At 36.2% G+C, this 22,370-nt stretch overlaps 1 protein-coding gene across 4 annotated transcripts in view; it reads left to right on the top strand.

Moving 5' to 3' along the window:
- Positions 1 to 1,670: 1,670 nt before the first annotated feature.
- Positions 1,671 to 22,370, top strand: part of LOC123754972 (zinc finger protein 271-like) — a 47,589-nt gene continuing 26,889 nt past the window's right edge. For 2 of the 4 annotated variants that reach the window (XM_069332890.1, XM_069332888.1), the window contains exons 1-3: positions 1,671 to 2,901; positions 5,291 to 5,352; positions 8,192 to 22,181. In XM_069332890.1, coding sequence (XP_069188991.1) covers positions 8,599 to 9,384 — 786 coding nt within the window. In that variant the 5' untranslated portion in view covers positions 1,671 to 2,901; positions 5,291 to 5,352; positions 8,192 to 8,598 and the 3' untranslated portion in view covers positions 9,385 to 22,181. The remainder of the gene's footprint in view (positions 2,902 to 5,290; positions 5,353 to 8,191; positions 22,182 to 22,370) is intronic. The other 2 variants (XM_069332891.1, XM_069332889.1) reach the window with 2 other exon arrangements.

Genomic DNA, 22,370 nt, shown 5'->3' with positions numbered 1-22,370 from the left:
GACCCAAAAGTGATTCCGTTTACTTGACAAACCACCCCTGTTTATAAATGAAAAATGGTTTACACACGACTTACAACTGATGACGTTCGAACACTTCCGGAACAAGTGCTTCACTGACGAATTTTGTTTGAACCACAAGGCTGTAAATTCTTCACCCACATACTACAAATACAAATACAGCCCGTCCTCCAAACAAAGACCCAAAAGTGATTCCGTTCACTTGCCAAACCATCCCTGTTTATGAATGAAAAACGGTTTACACACGACTCACAACTGATGACGTTCGAACACTTCCGGAACAAGTGCTTCACTGGCGAATTTTGTTCGAACTACAACTCTATAAATGCTTCACCCACGTACTACAAACATCAGCCCGTCCTCCAAACAAAGATCCAAAAGTGATTCCATGCACCCGCCAAACCCCCTGTTTATGAATGAAAAGCGGTTTACACACGACTCACAACTGCTGACGTTCGAACATATCCAGAACAAGCAGCCCGTCCTCCAAACAAAGACCCAAAAGTGATTCCATGTACTTGCCAAACCCCCTGTTTATGAATGAAAAGCGGTTTACACACGACTCACAACTGCTGACGTTCGAACATATCCGGAACAAGTGCTTCACTGACGAATTTTGTTCGAATCGCAACGCTATAAATGCTTCACCCACGTACTACAAATACAAATAATCGCCAACAGAACCTAAACACCTGACCGAGCCTATCCTATGCCTATATATACACAATATGCTAATATATTATAATATTAATTTATACTTGAGAAAATTCCCGTTTTGAATGAACAGCATGTTAATTAAAATTTATGAATTCGTCTGTGGGGTTAACCGCTGAATGTAATGGACTTGAGTCGAGGACGGGTTGACAAATATATATAATCACCAACAAAACCTATTAAACACCAAACCTAGCCTAAACAGTGCTGAAATATGCACAATATGCTAATATATAATACGTGTAGTATAAAATTATATATGAGAAAATTACTATTTTTATTGAACAGTAAGTTAAATTTGATGAATGCGTCCGTAGGGTCGACCGCTGGATGTAATGGACGTGAGTCGAAGACGGGTTGAATAACATTACAACCCTTGGTCTTTGAATTTACTACTTCGGCAGGTAAGCGGTTCCATGGGGTTTATAACCATATGAGTGAAAATTAATTCCCTGTGTTTTGTCCTACATTGCGGCTTGATGAGCTTAAAGCTGTTGGAACACGTATGCGTTACATTTGACCTTTTAAAGAGGTGGTCTGGATCAATATCCTCTAGCTTGTTCATGATTTTAAAGGTCGCGGTATGTGAGATCACCCGTGCCATGTCTCGTTTCCAGTGCTGTTTGTCCTGTGAACCTCAACTGACTTAAGGTTCTGACTTAACCTTAAGTCAGTTGAGCTGGCTTAATTCTGGAATTACTTTTCGTCGCTCTCTGTTGAATTTTCACCAAAGAAGGTATGTTCTTGCATAATAAATGAGCTAAACTAAATAAAAAAACTAAAACCCCGTAACTAGTATAGTTTAATTCCCGTTGTGGCAATTAAAAAAGTGATAATTATAATGACTGTCATTAGTATTAACGTTATATTTAAACAGTATTTGTAATTTCTCTTTCTTTTTAATTAACAATTATAGGTGTTCCTCTATAAGTTATGACCCAGCGAGCTCTGTACATCATCATAACAATAACAACAATCAAGGGTGGTCCGGGGCGCATCCGATCCCACGATCGTCGTCGCCCCTAAATCAACACAACAACAACAACAACAATCAAGGGTGCATCCGATCCCACGATCGTCGTCGCCCCTAAATCAACACAACATAACAACAATCAACGTAACGCTTGAGTCCAATCCTCTCCCACAAAACGTTCAACTGAATCCCTATCTTGTTGAAACATTTGTCACTGGCATTAAAAATACACTAAAAAAGACGCTGGATAGACTCCTAACAAAATTCTTTACACAAGTAAACCAACCACCCTTAGGCTGACCTAACACACCTCATCCACATCTATAGAGAATGACATCCAACCTAACCCAGCTACCATTGCTGTATACAAATCGTTTGAACTGATGCTGGACAAACTCCTAAATAACTACTTAGCATGCCTTACCCAAGTCACTCCCCAGGATGACTTGCCACAAACCCCAACTACAGTCACTAAGAGTAAGAAATCTCCAGCTATACAAACCTCCCAGCAACCTGACACTTTGACTGAAAAACTACATATACCACTCTCCCATGACACATCCTCCAACAACTTGCAGATATTCAACATGCTGCACTACTGGCACGTCAAAGATCAATGCAATCACATCCTAGACATAAAGATCCGAAATATGACAACATAACCCATCTTCAACTAACCTACCCTAACTTAACCTAACCTTATATACATTAACCCTATGTTACTTAATGTACTCTAACTTACCTTAATCTACCCCAAACCTATCTGAATTGTGACTAACTCCCAAACATACGGCAACCCTCAAACTCAGTCTCCTGACTAAACCACATACTTTTCATAGAACAGCAACACTTTGCTATTGCCATCAACACAACTCCTCATCTTTGCCATCCTGAGTCCATTTCTGTTCATATGTTTATTTTTGTCTTTATCCTCACACAAATAGAAGACTAATCTCTGATCTCTGCCAAATCATGAACATTGATGCACCACTGTGAGTGCCACTTCTCTCAATATTACCACTTGTGCAGTCATCGAGAGGAAAAAAATTCATGCAAACTGCATGTATCGCGAAGAAGAAGAAGAAGAAAAAGAAGAAGGAGAAGAAGTGCGTCTTGGCGCAGGCTGACATTTTTAGTGACATTACCTTGTTGTGAAGATATTTTAACAGTTTGATGGAGACAGATTGATTTATGTGGTAAGTTAGAATGTAAATGGAATTCCATTAATTTGTTTAATGTTAGTAATGACCCAGAAAAGCGGAAAATATGCTTTGATGAAGTGTATGTTAGTGACGTAACATACTCATTTATTGGCAGTTATACACAGCTATGAAATAAACATATAAAAGTTAGAATATTAAGCAAAACATTTATAATAATTAAAACTTTGTATCAAACGTGACTGGGCAATAGAGCTTACTAGCCTAGGTATTAATCCAAATAACTTCCTCTAAAGGTCAAATGTGGCACAAGGGGCAATATCCTCAAGCACAACAAACCACAATGTAGGACAGAAATCAGGACATGCTTTTTCATCAATAGGGTTGAAACCACCTATGGAACCACCTACTCACTAAAGCTGTAAATGTCAAAACATTACTGCAGACCACCATTAACTGAAAGTTGCACAAGATGGAGTTCCAGTAAAAAAAAGTTAATGAAACCCTAGAAATAGTTGAACAAACCTTTAACTTTATGGAAAAGAAGGTACAATAATTATTCAACTGTACTGTATAAATCTGTAGTGGACCCCCCTAGTGGGGGTCCACTAGGACAGTGTGTAGTGGACAGTGCATCGGACTCGTGGTCCTGAGGTTCCAGGTTTGATCCTCGGTGGAGGCTGAAACAAATGGGTAGAGTTTCTTTCACCCTGATACCTAGCAGTAAATAGGTACCTGGGAGTTAGACAGCTGCTACGGGATGCTTCCTGGGGGTGTGTAACAAAAAGGAGGCCTGGTCGAGGACTGGGCAATGGGGACGCTAAGCTCTGAAATCATTTCAAGATAACCTATAACTCCACTTCTAAAGACACTTCCATTCTAGGGACTTATATTACAAGCTTCTCGCTTTGCCCAATCGACCAACATTTAGCAGGTTACCTGTCAGCTGACCTGAGTGATGCCTGTGCACTTGGGAATAGATAATAATTGTAATTAGTGGACTAGGATTAATGTAGAATTTCTGGAAAGTGGAGTTCTCAGGGATAAGTTAAGTAACATTAAGAAACACATCTAATTATCTACATTGCAACTAATGAGGGTTTGGAGCAATTATATTACTCCTTAATATAATTGCTACAGAGTATTTATTTTATTATTGAAAATATGGTCCAGCTCAGTACCTGGTTATGAGTGTTTCAAAAACAATAATATCAATACGTATAGAACCAATAAGAATATTTTTTTTCTTTGGGTGGTTATCTCCATTTGCATTACATTTGTACAATGAATTAATAATTAGCACTACATCTTCCCATATATCATAAATGTTAGCAGAAATATAATGCTTGTTAACATGAGAATAACATGTTAACATGAAATAAAATGTAAATACATGTAAATAAAATGTAAATACATGTAAATGCAAGTTATGTATAGGATTCTTGGCTTTAAGGAATTAAATGAGTGGTGGAGGTGGCTTGCTGAATGAGTGAGGCTGCCAATATGAACCACGTACCACCACTGCTGTCCATCACTCACCCACTGTAACTACCTCATTTTGTTATATCAACCCATCCACACTATTTTGTCATTAATGCAAAGATATTCTGTTATTGTATATCACCGATATCATCTGGTGATTGAGTGTATAAGAGTACAGTGTACTGTACTGTATATGGATAATGTTGATGCTTACAACTTTTAGTGCTTTGCATTACTGAAACCTTACAGCTTGTATGCTATGCAAGATTGCATGGTGTTAACGTTCGCAAGAATGATATCGCTGAGTAGTGAATGGCTGAACTGTGGTTTGCCATGATTGATGTGCATCTGTTTAGTAATGCAAATACAGGAAACTAAAGCATTAAGGATCTTTTTCAATATGGCAGACAATCATCAGAGCTGTCTCAGAATGGAAGATGAAAGTTAGCATCTCAAGCCATGCAAAATAATCAGCAGGCCATTTACTTCAATTTACCCGAGGTCTACCATCACTAGTTACCTTGAGAAGAGGAAGTCAGTGGCTTGTTATAGGGCCTCCCATTATTTTAGAAGTTTAAAGGTTAAAGTTACTGTACAATATATAAGAAAAGTAGGGATATATTTATAAATGCATAAATGTTGATACATTTGAAGTTGAGTGCTGGGGTTATATGTGAAGAAGTTTCTTGAAGGAAGAAGTTGATGGAAAGTCATCAGGGTTAAAGAATTTATCATAATCTGATCACTTTTTTATGTACTGTATAGTTTGCAGTCTTTCTGTTAATGTGTCTGTCTTATGTTGAAGAAACTTGTTAGTGTACCAGACAAAATTCATGATTTTGTAACAAAAATTTATGAAATTCTCAAACAAAGTTAATGAATTAAATTCAATCACTTAATAATTCATTCAATCACTTAATAATTCATTCTTTTCTTTTTGCAGCTCATCCTTTCACCAGAAGAAATATGCATAAGAGTACCAAAATCCAGCACCATAAAACTCAAGTAAGTGGTAGAAATCACTGCATGTGTGCTATGTTTAACCACTGTGATGCACTGCATTTATTGTGACATTCTGGCTGTGCACCGAAAATAAAGTTTTCCAAAAACAGTATTTGTTTTTTGTTTTTTTGTATTGCTAATTAGCACCAAGGAAGTACAAAGTCTCTATCTCTTGTAGTTTAGCCATAGCTGCCTGGAGAAGTTGCATTTTTTCGGGAAAATTAGGAGATTTTCTGCATGGGAATAACTTTGATGACCTATTTTCAATGTTTCTCACTGTATTTATTTAGTTTTTTTGCTGTAATAAGCTGTATATATGTGTCAAAGATGGTGTTTGTTATGTATAACTTTGAAAATATACATACATATATATTCAGATATATGCGTGCATAAATACAGTACAGTATATGTACACCATGTATATATATATATATATATATATATATATATATATATATATATATATATACATGTATGTATATATATATATATATACATGTATGTATATATATATATATATACATGTATGTATATATATATATATATACATGTATGTATATATATATATATACATGTATGTATATATATATATATACATGTATGTATATATATATATACATGTATGTATATATATATATATATACATGTATGTATATATATATATATATATATATATATATATGTCGTACCTAGTAGCCAGAACGCACTTCTATGCCTACTATTCAAGGCCCGATTTGCCTAATAAGCCAAGTTTTCATGAATTAGTATATTTTCTCTAATTTTTTTCTTATGAAATTATAAAGCTACCCATTTCATTATGTATGAGGTCAATTTTTTTTATTGGAGTTAAAATTAATTTAGATATATGGCCGAACCTAACCAACCCTACCTAACCTAACCTAACCTATCTTTATCGGTTAGGCTAGGTTAGGTAGCCGAAATCGTTAGGTTAGGTTAGGTTAGGTAGGTTAGGTAGTCGAAAAATAAATAATTCATGAAAACTTGGCTTATTAGGCAAATCGGGCCTTGAATAGTAGGCTGAGAAGTGCGTTCTGGCTACTAGGTACGACATATATATATATATATATATATATATATATATATATGTATGTATATATATATATATATATATATATATATATATATATATATATATATATATATATATATATATATATATATATATATATATATATATATATATATATTGGTGTATACTGGCAGCAGGTTTTCTTTCAAACATGTTTCATTGAATATGACCGCATATTCTGTATTTATTATTTTCTGGTTTAGGGCTTCTATCCCTCTAACTATTTTCTTAGCATCAGGGCTTAATTGGAATAGGAGTTCTAATAGAACTCCTATTCCAATTAAGCCCTGATGCTAAGAAAATAGTTAGAGGGATAGAAGCCCTAAACCAGAAAATAATAAATACAGAATATGCGGTCATATTCAATGAAATATATATATATATATATATATATATATATATATATATATATATATATATTGGTGTATACTGGCAGCAGGTTTTCTTTCAAACATGTTTCATTGAATATGACCGCATATTCTGTATTTATTATTTTCTGGTTTAGGGCTTCTATCCCTCTAACTATTTTCTTAGCATCAGGGCTTAATTGGAATAGGAGTTCTAATAGAACTCCTATTCCAATTAAGCCCTGATGCTAAGAAAATAGTTAGAGGGATAGAAGCCCTAAACCAGAAAATAATAAATACAGAATATGCGGTCATATTCAATGAAATATATATATATATATATATATATATATATATATATATATATATATATATATATATATATATATATATGCCTAAATCTTATAATTGAACATAGCACACATTTTGTCTGAAATATATAATGGTAATCACTCTTTTGCTGCTGTTAAACTTTCAGTGGCTCATAGATATGGCTGCCCTACACGCTCCTAAAGCCATGGCCTTAGGATTGTTTCATAGGCCTAGGTAGCTTAGAACACGTTACTAAGCCCAAAAAAGGAAAGTGAGGGTCTCAGGATGTTTTTTCAAGATGAGGGTTGGTTACTGGAGGTCTGAGGAAGTAAATGTGTGCCCCTTGTATGCATTGGATTTTCGATTCTTATGATATACAGTACTGTACTAAAATCATCATTTCTCGGCTGGCGCATTTTCGGGCAAAGGAGTTTTTTCGGCTGGCACAGTACAGTGGTTGATGACTGCTCACTAATTTGCCACTCACTAACCTGAATCTCTTGGTAACTTGGCCAAAATTATATCTCGAGTTTGAGACAGAGATGTTGTCATCTCTGTCCTGGCTCATCATTTATTGCTTGTTAATGCCAAATACTGTCACCATGTATTCTTCAGCTTCAGTAGAGCCTCTTTCTGGCATTGGGGGATTGATGTTTCTTTGTCACCTAACCTCACCTCACCTAACCTAACCTAACCTAACCTTTTCTACACATGGAAAACATGAATGTTTCTGAGGTGCTGTAATTTATAGTATTCCTCTATTTGGCAGTTGGGGATTTCAACGTCAAAATTTGGTGTATTAAGTGAGAGGACAGGTTGATGTAACAGGGGATACCTGTATAAATGCTTACTTAGTAATTAGAGATATGTAGAGTGCAAAAATGAGAAATTGTATTCAGGAAATAAACTTTTCTTTTTGAATTTTTAACTATATTATAATGTAACAAAATTATCAACATCATACTGCTTCTCAAGTTAATAAGTAGGTTAGGAGGTATTTACCTTGAGAAGATAGGTGAGTTTAAAAAAGAAATGTATTTTAAGATTTTCATAATGCCATGTGTTCATTAACTTTACTTTCCATACTCAACAGCGTCATGAAGAATCACTTCTACCATGCTCCAGCAAATCACCCACAGCAGTATCTTGATCTGGAGTGAGATGTTCCTCATAAGTTTCTAAAGATAAAATGTTATTTAAGCTCTTCATAGCAAACTACTCCATTTAGCTTTTACTTTTACGCATGCACTTTAACAACAAAACTTACAAGTTCATATGAAAGTGGAGCTTCTTCAGTCTTATGCATGTTGTAAGACACCAAATATCAACAGGAAATAAGCTATTCACATTGGAATTAACATGATTTGAAAGACTTTTGAAGGAAATGAACATAAACTCGTATAGGGGAGAAAATGTGTTAGTATTCAGTTATCTAGAAGATTTCTAAAATATATTTGTATAAAATATTTGGGTTTAAAATAAAAATAGATTATGTAAAACATGAGTCATAATACAAAAGAGAAGTCATTTCAGTGCTCATTGTGTCCCAAAAACTTTGCTCGAAACACACATTTAGTGCAACACACAAGAGTTCATACAGGAGAGAAACCATTTAAGTGTTCAGTGTGTCAGAAATGCTTGTCAGCAAAATCAGCTCTAGTTCAACACATGAGAGTTCATACTGGAGAGAAACCCTACAAATGCACTGTGTGTCTGAGAGATTTTACAAATAGATCAGATCTAGTACGACATACGCTTGTTCATACAGTAGAAAAAGCACATCAGTGCTCAGTGTGCTTAAAAGACTTCAAGCAAAAATCGGCTTTAGTGCAACATATGAGAATTCATACTGGAGAAAAACCATATCAGTGCAAAGTATGTTTAAAAGATTTTGCAAATCAGTCAAATCTTGTGCGACACATCAAACTTCATGCAGGAATAAAACCTTATAAGTGTTCAAAGTGTTTAAAAGACTTTTCACATAAATCTGATTTAGTAAATCATATTAGAGTTCATGCTGGAGAAAAACCATATCAGTGTTCCGAATGTCTAAAAGACTTTTCAAATTATTCAAATCTATTACGGCATATTAGAGTTCATTCAGGAGACAAACCTTTTAAGTGCTCAGAGTGTCTAAAAGATTTTTCTAGCAAATCAGATTTAGTTAATCATATTAGAATTCATACAGGAGAGAAACCATTTCAGTGTTCAGTGTGCCTAAAAGAATTTTCACAAAATTCAAATTTAGCAACACACATGAAAATTCATTCAAAAAAGAATCTGTAATTTTTATGTTTCTCATAGACAAACTATTTCCATCAAGCAACTGCACATTGTCCAGTCATAATACAAGGACTAGAATAGTATTTTGCAGTCATCGGAAGGACAAACCCTTCATGCAAACTGCACCTACTATCAAGAAGAAGAATAGTATTTGTGTGTCATTCCAGATCCATTGTTCTGTCTCGAGTCTATAGCATTCAGAGTAACATTATTGTACATTACCTTCCATGAATGATCTATTGTACAAGGGCTCTTTAATTTCTGCAAGCCAGCTATAAAACATGTCAGGGTGTTTTCATGTGATCTAGGTTAATTTCTCCAGTCTCTGGGTCTACTGTATTTGCAAAGTATCATCCATTTGCCTTTCAGTCTTTTATCTTGTATATCATGGTTCCCAGAAGGCACTGTTAGTTGAAGGCACTAATGTTATACAGTACTGTATATGTAATGTCAGTCGCTTTCAACCATCGGTGCCCCCACAAGGTTATTGTTTTTATCACCTATTTGAACATGCTTCTGTCCATAATTACGTTATCAGTTTTACTTTGATATTTTTCAGACATTTACCATTTGATCACGTGTCTGTTTCCTTGTTAACATCTTATCTTGCCATAGTGAGACACTGCTTGGGTTATGTAGCACAGTTGATGGCACTTTACCATAGGCTGTATAAAACTTCTTGAAAGTTAACAGTGAAGGGTGATAAAGTTAATGACAATTATTATTATTTACCCCCCTTATTAAGAGAAAATGTGATTTTATTTATTTTATTTATTATGCACCCCATACCCATCCTGTGGGCAGTGTTGGAAAGGGTTACAGAGGCACATAATGAGTTATGAACTAAACACCCATAGTTCATTTAACTAAGCAAATGACACTCTTGTGAAGCTAGTTACAGAATTGTTAATATTACATACACATATATATTATGTATATGCATATATGTAATATTGCATGTTTGTAATATGCAATATGCATGTATGTATACACACACACACACACAAGAGGAAATTAATTTCCTTGCTGAGTATGATGTTATTCTATGCACTAGGAACACCAATTATATGGTATGCTAGGAACATAAGGGCCATACCATGTTCCCAGAATTTCTCTTTGCTATCAAGCACCTTTTCAAACCATTTTGCCCCATCAGTGGAGCAGAGGGAGCATGTGGGATAATAGATCACCTACTTCCAAGATGAACCACCTGCTAAAACAAAAAAAGAAGTCACAAACAACATTCTCTAATGAATTTTGGCAGTGCACCAACCAAAACTTTGAATAACCTAACTAGGTGCTTAGTTACCTCCCACACCACCATCAGTCAACTCCCTGATCAGCTCGGGATCTCTGTGGAGTGAACACCTCATTCTAGAATCCTGTACTACAGAGCATTTTGTAGGTTCTTGCTGAGACCAATCATCAATTTCTAGTTGAGTGTCTAGCTTTTCTTAGTACTTATGTCCCATGTATGGAGTTACTTCAGTTTGCTTCATATTTGAATCTAGAGTTATCTTCATTGGCATCATTAATGAAGAGTGATCACCACCAGAAATATCTTCTCTTAGGTGTTTGTGTTCTTCCTTTGAGTTAACCCCCTCATGACCCGTGCTGTGTGATATTTCAGGACTTGCTGCAGAAGTGAAGCCTGTGTAGTATGAGTTGTATTGTGATTCTGGCTTGTTAGGAAGGTGAAACTGCTCATCCTAGCCAGGATCCCTTCCTTGATGTGGTGTCAGGGTGGGTAATAGTTTGTCATGTATATCTCACTCGAATCTGGTAGATTCACCTGAAAAATTGTCCATGAGTTCAAATTAGTTGCCTGTACAATGAGGTTCTGTGTATCATTTTGACAACGGTACCAATTTAGTATTGGCTTTAGAGGTACTTATCCTTAAATGGATTAACCCCTGCACTGCACATCTATTAATAACTGACTACTCAGTGGTGAGCAAAAAAAAAAATATATGGTCCTGAAACATTATTTTTCATTTGACACTGTTAGGTAGCATCCATGAAGCACAAAAATCCAAGTATAAAATCTCTACCTCTTGTGGTTTAGCTGTAGTGGCCTGGAGAATTTGCAATTTTTGGTAGAAATGAGGTTAGATGCCAAATGCGAATAATTTTGTAAATGTATTTTCAATGTTTCTTACTTTATTTATTTGTTGTGCTAACAGGTTGTATTGATGTGTCAGGGGTGGTGTTCATTATGTATAGCTTTGAAAATATGAGCATGTACAGATATGAGTATAAATATTCACTCATCATGTATTTATTGTTACTATATATATATAGCTTAAATCGTATAACTGCACATAGCACACATTTTGCCTGTGAATACATGGTAACTACTCATTTGCTGTTGGTAAAAGTTCAATGGCTACCCTGCACATCCTGACACTGGATGGTGGTGTGCCAGACATGATGCTCATCTTTTTAGTAAGGCCCTAGAAGGAAAGTGAGAGACTCAGGATTTTTTTTTTCAAGATAGGGGATGGTTACTGGAGGCCTGAGGAAGCAAATGTGAACCCTGTGTATGTGCAGGAATTTTAAACCTTATGCAGTACCCTAATACTTCCTCTGACGGGATGTGTAGTTTGAACATATCTAGCCACTACATCACATGATGGGATGCACAGTCGAAGGGTTAAACACAAACACTGTTCAGTATATCATATACAGTATTGTTTAATTCTTAAATGTGTGTTGTTTTCTTTGAGTATGTTCTGCTTAGTTCTGAACCTGATACTGCTGCTAGCAACTTTGCTGGATGTCTCACTCTGTTCTTCACACTCACTGTTTGTGTTAATTTTGATGTTTTTAACACAATTAATATTTGTGCTGCGTCTTTCACTCCCCAAGCAGGTTCAATCTCTTTTTACTCTCAGCTGTGAGGTGTTACCAGCACTGGACATGTGTTTTGGCTGTTTTAGCTGGTTTGTCCAATTATTCAGCCTTCCTCTTGTCCAGTCAAGAGGAATAAGTTTTCCTCTTATCCAGTCAAGTTGAATTAGCCTTCCTCTTGTCTGGTCCCCAGCACCTGTGCTGGTCAGGGTGCCAACACGGTAGAATTCATGCCCTGCAGGTTATTGTGGATGTAGGGCTGGTGTGGTAAGCTTCAGGGGTATCCCCCTGACTGAGGACTGGAGCCCAAAGCCTATTCCTTTCACTTCTGTTTCTTGGTTTGATGGGAGGTGGCTTTGGTGCAATCCTTGGTGACTATTTGCCAGAGGCTTTATATCTCTCTCACTGGTTTAGGCTTTGGGGTTAGTATTGCTTGCTGATCCTGGTCCTTCTGTGTCTTTATTGGTAAAGAGACCTTGGTTTTCGGGGTTGTCTGAAAAGGACCCTTGGTTGCTGTTTGATCTGGCTGGTGGTCTTTTTCCTAGATTGGAGGGCTGTAATGACTGATATATAAAGTTTAGCTTTTGTTGTTATTACTGTAAAGGTTTCTCTTAGTTAAGATACCAGTTTGTTTTATTTGTGTTAATTTTTATGTTTCATAAGTGTTGGAGAGTATGTATTAGTAAATGTGTATGCTTCGGTGTGTGTGTGTAACGTTTTCTCCACATGTTTTTGTGTGGTAGCGTTCCTGCACCCCACGAGGACAGAGAGGTCAGACACGCTACACACACAGGTTGTGTGGCGTGTGCTCGTGAGGTGCCCACTTCACTTTCTGGGATTATTGACCTCCATTATATTTGTGTGACTGGAATGCTGTTGTTAAATGGATGAGTGAGAAATTATTCCTTGATTGTGCATTGTTTCATCTCCTATGTCTTAATAAATGTAATGCTGCATGCACTCTGATTGTCGAGTCATGCCAATTCAAAAATATGGTACCAGCCCCATGTGGTTACTCTTGTGTTTGAAGTGTTTATAAATGCACATTGGTTCTACATCCCTGTTTTAAAGTAACGTACCTATACTATAAATAAGAAAGTAAGGACGGGTTTTGTTAGTCTGTATTCTAGAGTACGGCTTTCAAACTCCTGCCCTTACAGGGCTCCCCATTATGAGGTAGCCACAGTTTCAACTTAATTCTTCTACAATCCTTTTTTCCTTCCTCTAGGTTCATTGCTGGGTCCTTGTGTTTACTTGGGTTTGCCCATTCTTAAAAGACTTCACACTACCACTTTGATTCAGAATGTTCCAGGTGATCATTGTTCTGCTAAGAGGCAAGGGGCTGCACATCTGAGATGGGTGGTTTGTGATGCCATCCCACCCAGTTCATAGCCAGTGCCAGCAGCTGGTGGCTGTTCAGAGTATTTCACTGTGTTTTTGCTCCCCTCTGGTCACAGTTGTCTGTTATCTGTTACTAGGTTTCTTTATGTTCCTTTTGGGGATGATGCTTGTGATGTCACTTTATCTCCATTTTAGCCAAACCCCCCTTCCATTCAGGCTTTGGCCTGTCAGGTGATTGCTTGTTTCTGAGCTGGAGCTTTACAGTTACAACCTTTGGCTGCCTTTGGTAAAGAGGATTTTGTGGCTCTGTTACTCACTTTGAGAAGTCTCCTCTGGGTTACTTGCTTAAGTGCCTGAAGGGAACAGATTTTAAAATTTTAAATTAATAGAAGAAGTCTTTGGATCTAAGATTATTGAAATCCTTGTATACAGTAGAAATCTTTGTATACAGTACTGTATTATGAAATATGTGTTCTTAACTACAAAATTGTTCATTCTCTCCTGACTCTGATTTTCTTTGATTAACCCCTCAACTGTGGATCACATGCTGGTATGTTTGACTGGTTATGTGCATCACTTCCAGGGATGCTTTAGGGTTCTGTGCAACATTTGGAATCCCATGGGTACACAGGCTCACATCCTCTTCCTCAGGTCTTCAGTAAACAGATGCCAGCTGAGAAAATAATTGTAGGCACTCCTCTTCCTTGGTGTGAGGGCCTCACTATTAACGTAAAAAACATACTGTGGTTGCTATGTGCTGTTGCATGCTGTCTGCATGCAGCAGCAGCAGCAGCAGCAGCACACAGCACTGCCATGCAGCTTGCATCCTTGCAGCTTGCACTTGTAGATGGTGAATTTAATAAGAAACTTCAAGAATATAATGGTGATAGTGAGAGAAGATCCTGACTGTGATAAAGACTGTACAAGGTATCTGTGACATGGAGAGTGAACCTGATGCACATGACAATGTTCCCAGTAGAAAGCCTACTCCATCACCACAGCACACAGCCATGGTTTGGTGTGTCTGTGCATCATGCAGTGGTACCTCACGTTCCTTTGGAAATGAACATGTGGAAAAGGATTAATTTTAAGGATTTAGTGAGGAGGATTCTGATGATGATAATAATATTAATAATAATAAGTGTTAGCGATATGCGTAGCGATGTTGGGTGCCACTTTGTTTCGTTTGGTACCGAGTGTGTGGAGATTGGCTGTGCATGGACAATTAGTTCTCAGAGTATCACACCTACCAGAACTGCCTAGTGGTGTGTAATGGTGCATGAACAGTTATATATAACATGTGTATACAGTGTTGCAACAGTATGTATATAGTATATATGTGTACTGATGTTCTACACATTCTGTGATATAAATACATTATTGACAGCCCAATGCAGCATTGCACTGTTAAAACATGATAAAAACATTAATAATACAAAGAAAATTAAATATATCAATGTAAGCAGTTACTATTTGGTGTTGTATCACTGGTTATAAGGTCATCCAATTCACCAGAACTGCTTAGTGATTCATAACAGTGCAAAAGTATGTAGCTAGGTGTATATAACATGTGTATGCAGTGTGATAACAGGAGAAGCATTATGTTTTATTGTTTTAAGAATATAATATGTTGCACATATTGGTGACATGAATATATACTTGTGCTGTTCCACACATTCTGCGATATATATTATGTTATTGACTACCCAGTTGGTATACATTTGTACTGAAAAAATGGAAGCTATTTAAAATATGATAAAAACCCATTATATTAAATGCGCGCGTTTAAATGCCCCTCCCCAACTCCTTTCCGAGAGCAATTCTGTCGGAGCTTGCTGAATAAGTGATCAAGATTTGATGCCACCATTTTGACTTCATCGATTCACTACATACAAAGTAAGTGACAGAAATTTTAGTTTAACTTTCCACTGATCAGGGAATGTTTTTTAATAATAGAACAAATACAATATTTTGTTTTTCCTGCACATGGGGGTGGGAGTTTTCTGTTTAATTCCTTGTGCAGTTGAGGGGTTAAAGTAAGTGCTTTATGTTTTAATTGATTAACATTTTATAATTATTCATATATTTATTTGTATTGTTATAATTCAATGCTAGGACCAGCTATTGTTTTACTTTATTGGTATACTGTACATTAATATTGAGGTTTGCAATAATTGTTGTTGATAATTTAATTATATTTTTTGTATTTAATTGCAATATATTATTTGCAGATGCTGTTGCAAGTATAGGGAATATTTTTCATGCTTTTTTTATACTATCTACTTCACTACTCAATAAGTACAGCATAAAGTCATTCTTTCTTATGTATCAAAATATTAAGCATAGGTTGTGTAGTCTATATTATTTAGTAAACAAAATAAATTGAAGTTACGACTAAATTAAAGTTGTTTATGATTAGAAGCTGTAATTAAATGTTCAAATATTAAACTTAGTTCTTGTAATTTTTTTTATCTTGAATTTAGAGACCCTATTAGCTTTCAGTGTGTGATTCAAGTGTTTCACATACAGTCTCTATTATAGATCCGATGAGCTATGCTATAATCATTTGAACAGTTATGTGAAATTAAAGGATTGTAATTCCAGTAGGCCCCCCTGCTATTGTGTAGCATTTTTTTCACATCCTGAGTCTACTCAGAAAAATAATTAGTACTTATTATCATTACAATGTTTCCCAGTGTCTAAGGATGGGGGAATGCATTACCTCAGAGAGGACAGGAGAGCAATGTGATTTGACATGACTACCCGAGGTGCTCACAGGGCACTGTGTTATGTTTACAATGTCAGATCTAAATAACGAGCTGTATCATAAATTCTGACATCAAGAAAGACAGTTTTGTCACATCACTGCTTTGATCTAATTCTGTACAGCATTTCAGTAATTCTTAATGCTAAAACCTCTCATAAAGTTCATATTCATACCTGATGCTATAGACATAATGTGAGTGCTGTGTAGTTTGACCTCATGCATAATATCAGCAGAAGAGATCTGTAGGAAAGTAAAGTTAAAAATACTAAAAATGTTACCCATATGTTCAACATACCATATCTTCTGATTAACAGCATCACAGGAGAATATCACCATTACACACCATCACACCATACACAGCCAAATTCCACTGCATCATAACATTTAGAAAAATATTTAGATTTTTTTTATTTAGCTTAAAAACAGTATAGTAAAATTTAAACACATTGGAAGAAAGGAACAATTGGCTGTGCCTGCTATGCATTTGTTTTCCAACAGACACCTGAAAGGAGTTATTAAAACAATAAATCAATTCAGTATTATGTGCCATATAGTTCCTGTAAAAGTATGGACCTGGACTTAAAATATGTTTTGTAATATCTAAGACAGATAAAGTGATGATATTTAGGAGTTATATGTTTGTAACACATCCTTAGCTAAAATAATTTAATAGCAAACTATAATATATATTTTGATATCTTAGCTTCCCTAGCTTGTTTGAGTATTTGCCATACTAGATTACAGTATCTCATGGTATTTGATGGAATAAACCTTAATCTTATTGTCCAAGTAGTCTTGTTTTTCTTACAGTTTGTCATCTTACTTATTAGCCAGACTTTCAGAATTACAATCAATTTAATTTTTCATCAACCCACTTAACTCAACTGTCCTTAGATTTACTCTCTTGTGAATCAGATCTTTAATATATTTCTGCTTATATCTTTGTCACTGTACTGTGATCTTGAGTGATATAAAAGTACTCTATATTTACCTGTGATTTGAATGGTGCTAAATAGCTATCTTGGCTATGCACCTTCATATAATGATTACTTACAGACAGAATAAGATTGTAATGAAGCATAATACAAAAAGTAGGAAGACTTTTCAAGGATAAATTACTTAATAAACAGTCACATTAAGAAATAAATAGGATAATGTGCAATGCTCCTTCATGCTAGACATAGCTACCTTCGTACAAATGAGAGCACGGCTACATCATACCAAATTACCACGTTAAAACATCATTGGTGTTCCAGACCAAGACTGGCCCAATTTCTTCATGAAAGGTCACAAGTAGGATTTTTTGTATTAATCTAAGTATTTGTGTTTTGGTCAAAAGTTAGGTCTATTATTCAGAATAATATTACTTTCTAGGAGCATGTGATAGGATGAATAGCAATAATTCAAGCAATGGTATGTAGATTTCTTTAAATTATGTGAAATCTGTTGACAAGTGCAGTATGAATCATGAATTATTGAAAAATTTATATCTGTGTTTTATATAAATTACTCTAGTATTAGGGATTATAGGATGGCAGATTCCAACATGATAATTCGAGCATCAAACATCATGTAGCTGTCTTACAAACACACTATAGGTATCTGCTAGCAAATCTGGCACTGCTTGAAGTTAAGATCTATGATGTGTGGAAATTTTAAGTAGGTAAATTGCCACTTGCATTCTAATTCATTATCAGAATGTATTCAACTTCGTCCCACCCAAGAGGGAGCAGGCTGGGGAGAGTTCTAATCTGGGTGAGGAAGTACTTCTCAGAAAAAAGTAATGAATCACAATCAAAGGGAATCACAATCAAATTCAAAGTGAACTTAATGCCCTCTGAAGATCTAAAAAATGACTACTGGATTTCAGCTTAGACAAATACAATGTTATACAGATAGGAACAAGAGTGAAAAGACCTGTAGTGCAGTACAGAATGATGGGAAGACAGATCCCTCTAAAAGTAAAAGAAAAAGACCTGGGAAGCTATATAATCACAAATCTCCATTGTCCATGTGGATAACATTTTTATCCCTGCTTTCTTTTCTCCATGTAGCTAAAATTGCATTTAACAGTCGAACCCTCTCAAACTCAGTTGTCCTTGATGACCGTCCAATGTTCTGTTTAAGATTTGTTCCTTTTTCCATGCCAGTGCAATACATATTGGAAAGTTGGCCATGGTGTTTCGACTCAAAGGTGCATAATACTCTTTAATTCCATTTGAATAACCCCTACTAGCTCACTGTATTAATTGTAGTGGTGCCAACCTTACATTTTCCTGATCCTGTACATACTTTAACATGGAATAGTTTATCCCACACTTTAAACACAAGGACAGCATCCGTACGCTTAGGGACTCTATCTACAAAAAATCTATCTACAGGACTTCTGGTTCAACCATGACAATGGGCGAACGTCTGGACACCTCCGCCTGCGGGTCCCTGGATCACTTTCCGTTTTCACGTTTTGGATTTGATACTGCCGTTTGGCATTCTTCTTCAATGATCCAGTTGTACAATGCCTGGCACACATATCGTCTTGGATCATGAGATTGTAGATAGATTTTTTTTGGCGTGTTCTGGCTGGTTCTCTTGGTGGAGTGACGGTGTCCGGTGCCGGCTTGGCCAAGAGGTCCTGGGAGTTGGTGGGTCTTGGTGGGCTCCTGGTGTGCCCTTGGACGTGGTGGGTGGTTGGCTTCTGCTCTGCTGGAAGGCACTGGATAACTTTTGTGTTTTAGCTGGAGGCCGAGTTTTGGTTTTGCTACCCAGTGGGGCGGGGCCGGTGCTTGTCACCTTGAGGGACTCCTGGGGCTCCCCAATCATCTACCCCTTTGCGTTTCTTTGCCATGAGTCATATTAGTTTCCAGTGATTGGCGTCACTCGTTTCACGATTAGGCTTGGCATTTCACCTTTCCTGGTTTTGCCATTAATCCATCATGGGTATGGCGGGGTGCATCCGATCCCACAATTGTCATCGCCCCTAAATCAATAACAACAACAACAACAACTTAGGGACTTACTTGCACTTCAGAGACATCACATATGCTCATGTTGCTCATCAGATGCCCTTACCCTTCCTTCACCCCCTTCCCTTCTCTTCTGGTCCAGAATTGATTCACTGTCCATTTGATAGTGCCCCCCCCCTCTGCCTCTCTACAGTCTGTTACCAGAAGTGGCCCTTCTCAATGCATGGTTCCAACCAGTTCCTTTTTCTGCACACCCAAAAAGAGTACACACCCAGCAAATTTGTGTGTTAACTTTTCTGGAGCTGAAGAGATTTGTTCTTGCAATAATGGTTTGTAGTGGTATATTGTGATGCTTAGCTTCCATTGTACTGGCAGTTTGGTAAAGTTTAAAATTTTTAATCATAAAGAAGGCTTCACAATGGTATTTGAGAATGTATTTCTGTGTAATAATCTAATTGTAATTACCTGAGTGTAGTTACAGGATGAGAGCTATGATCGTGATGTACCGTCTTCCCAGTAATCATTGGCAAAGGAAAACCTTAGTATGTCTTTTCTGCATCTTTGTTTTCTTAGTTTGAATCTTTGGCCTCTTGTAGTTGCAGATTTAAAAATTTCTCCTCTATTATTTTGATTCCTATTTTTGTTTTGTATGTAGTGATCATTCTGAAAAAAGCAGAGAACTGGGTATTAAGGTGTACAGTATTATTTACAAGCACAAAATGGCTGTAGTATGTCTAGTTCGATGTAGGAATAAATTATTCACCAAATAGTTATTTTTAAATTAGCATCAGCTGTGTACAGTCTCTGCAGAAAAAATGTCATTTAGCATTCTGTGGCATCCAGATGATTTGGACTCAGTGACAGACATTTTGAAATGCTCGTCTTCTTGAAGGGAATTGGAGCATTCCACTTTTTATTTTTTCCTAGTTTCATTATATTTTGTTTTAACTGTTTTATTTGAAATTCAACTTTAAAATTAATGGTTTTCTGTGTTTTTTAACTGCATATTTCATTTCAATTAAACATTTTACCTATATTTAATTCAAGGACTGAGGACTTGAGTCGATCATAGTTATTTTCTTCCTAAAAATACTGTGACCACGATCATTGGTTCATTTTGAGGTAAGAACTGTGACCATTGGCTCTTTCTGAGGAACAGGTACCTACTTTTGATTATTAGAACAGTTCATTCTTTAATAATTTGTATACAAGGGGGCTTAGTGTTAAGTGTTCTACAGTGTGCAGTGTACCTATCAATTATTTTTGGACAGCTGATGATATTTACATATTTATATGAAGTATGATTGTGTGCTGATCTGTATGGCTAGTTCTGATGCAGTTCTTTATTCTACGAAGACTTAAAGTGAGTTCACATTTAATTAATATAAATTTATCATGCTAGTTATGATAAATTTTAGTCTGTTTCTTGATATGTGTTTGTAGATTTATCTTTCTAAATTTTAAGTAAAATCACAATAACATGAGTGTTTGCTTTGGGACCATCATTTACTCAACCAAAATAATCCATGACAAAAATTTTTGAAAACTAACTAAACACTCTCACAAAGTAAAAGGCACAGAGGTGTTGTACATTCATGAGAAAAAATGCTCACTGGTAACATGTCAAGCCGGAATATAAAATTTGAGTAATGATTCATGCCTAAAATATATATTAGAAAAATAAATATTAAACTCTCAAACAAACAAGATAAATTTGCAGAATATCAAAGCTATAAAGGTAGGCAGGTGCTGAGATGCGGAGAGCTGCCAGGCAAGAGTGGACCAGCGAGGGTAAGCTGCAGTGGTGGTGTCGCTGAGGCCAAGTTGCAGAGGAAATGTAAGTTTAGTTTGAGTCCAGGGTGTGAAAGTCTCCTGGGGGCCTTGTGTCAGTTTCTGTCGATCCAAAGAGAGCTCCACAAATGTATCATATTCACCCAGATTATGATTAATTTAACAGGAAGCAAGGTGCTTGGTTGGTAAAACCTTTGGAGAGCAGACTGTCAGGATGTAGTAGTAGTAGTAGTAGTGTTGATGGTGTACCTGGTGGTTAGAAATAGTCACAGATGGCACCAATCTTTGCTGTATCTATAAGGGACAGTTTGTCCTGCACTCACTGCAGGACTGGCATAAATGAGCAGAGGGGCAATTTATTGTGAGAAAAAGTAAAAAATAAACCTCACATGATAAATAATCTAATTAGGTCCTTGTACTGTACCACTTTTGTCCATATGGACAACAGGTGGTCATATTGTTGAGGAGGATATTGTTTTAGTGGGTTGATCTTTTATCGATTCTATGCTATTGCCTTCTCATTGGCTACAGTTGTAAACCAACACAACAAGGGGAGGGGACACAAGGTTTACATTTGTACACAGACTTTTTGTTGATATGCGCTTTCTGGGATTTTGGTATCTGATAAGCAAACTTTTCAGCCTGCATATCAAAATAAGTAATGTAAAGTCCTATCACAGATATATTAACATAGGATAAAAAACCCACACTTATGAACTATGTATTATTCATTGAGATGTAAGTCCTGTTCAAACCGTATACTTTACTCAGATTTTGATAATTCAATCGATAGAGGGTGTAAAACTTTGTGTAGTTCAAATCTTGACATAAGATACATAAGCTTGGGCTTCTTTTTCCTATATCAGAATAATAATAACCCAGTTTTTCTTCTATAGAAAGTTAAATAATCCTTGCTAATCTTTCTGATCCCTGAGCCAGGTAGTGTGTGATGCTGCACTATGGCTGGCTGGCAGTCTGTGTCTTAGTGTATACTACTTGATGGTCCATAAAACCAGAATAACCAAATGGATGACAAAGAAACTTTTAGCCAAGTCTGTGATCACTGGTTTATGTGATAATCCTAACAGGTGAGTAGTAAATTACATTATTTGTTATACAAAGAGTACTTTAAATACTGGTATTCATAAAATGTTTGTGCCACCTGGCTTTTGATTAATTTTTTCCACATGGATGAAGTGCTTGCATTGGTTTTGTTATAATAACTCACCATGATATATAAATAGATAAGATACTTGATGTCACTACAATGACACCAA

The sequence above is a fragment of the Procambarus clarkii genome, chromosome 28, assembly GCF_040958095.1.
Source record: "Procambarus clarkii isolate CNS0578487 chromosome 28, FALCON_Pclarkii_2.0, whole genome shotgun sequence".
NCBI classification, from domain to species: domain Eukaryota; kingdom Metazoa; phylum Arthropoda; class Malacostraca; order Decapoda; family Cambaridae; genus Procambarus; species Procambarus clarkii.
Note: the sequence above shows the minus strand (reverse complement) of the source record. Positions and strands in the feature narration are given on the sequence as shown.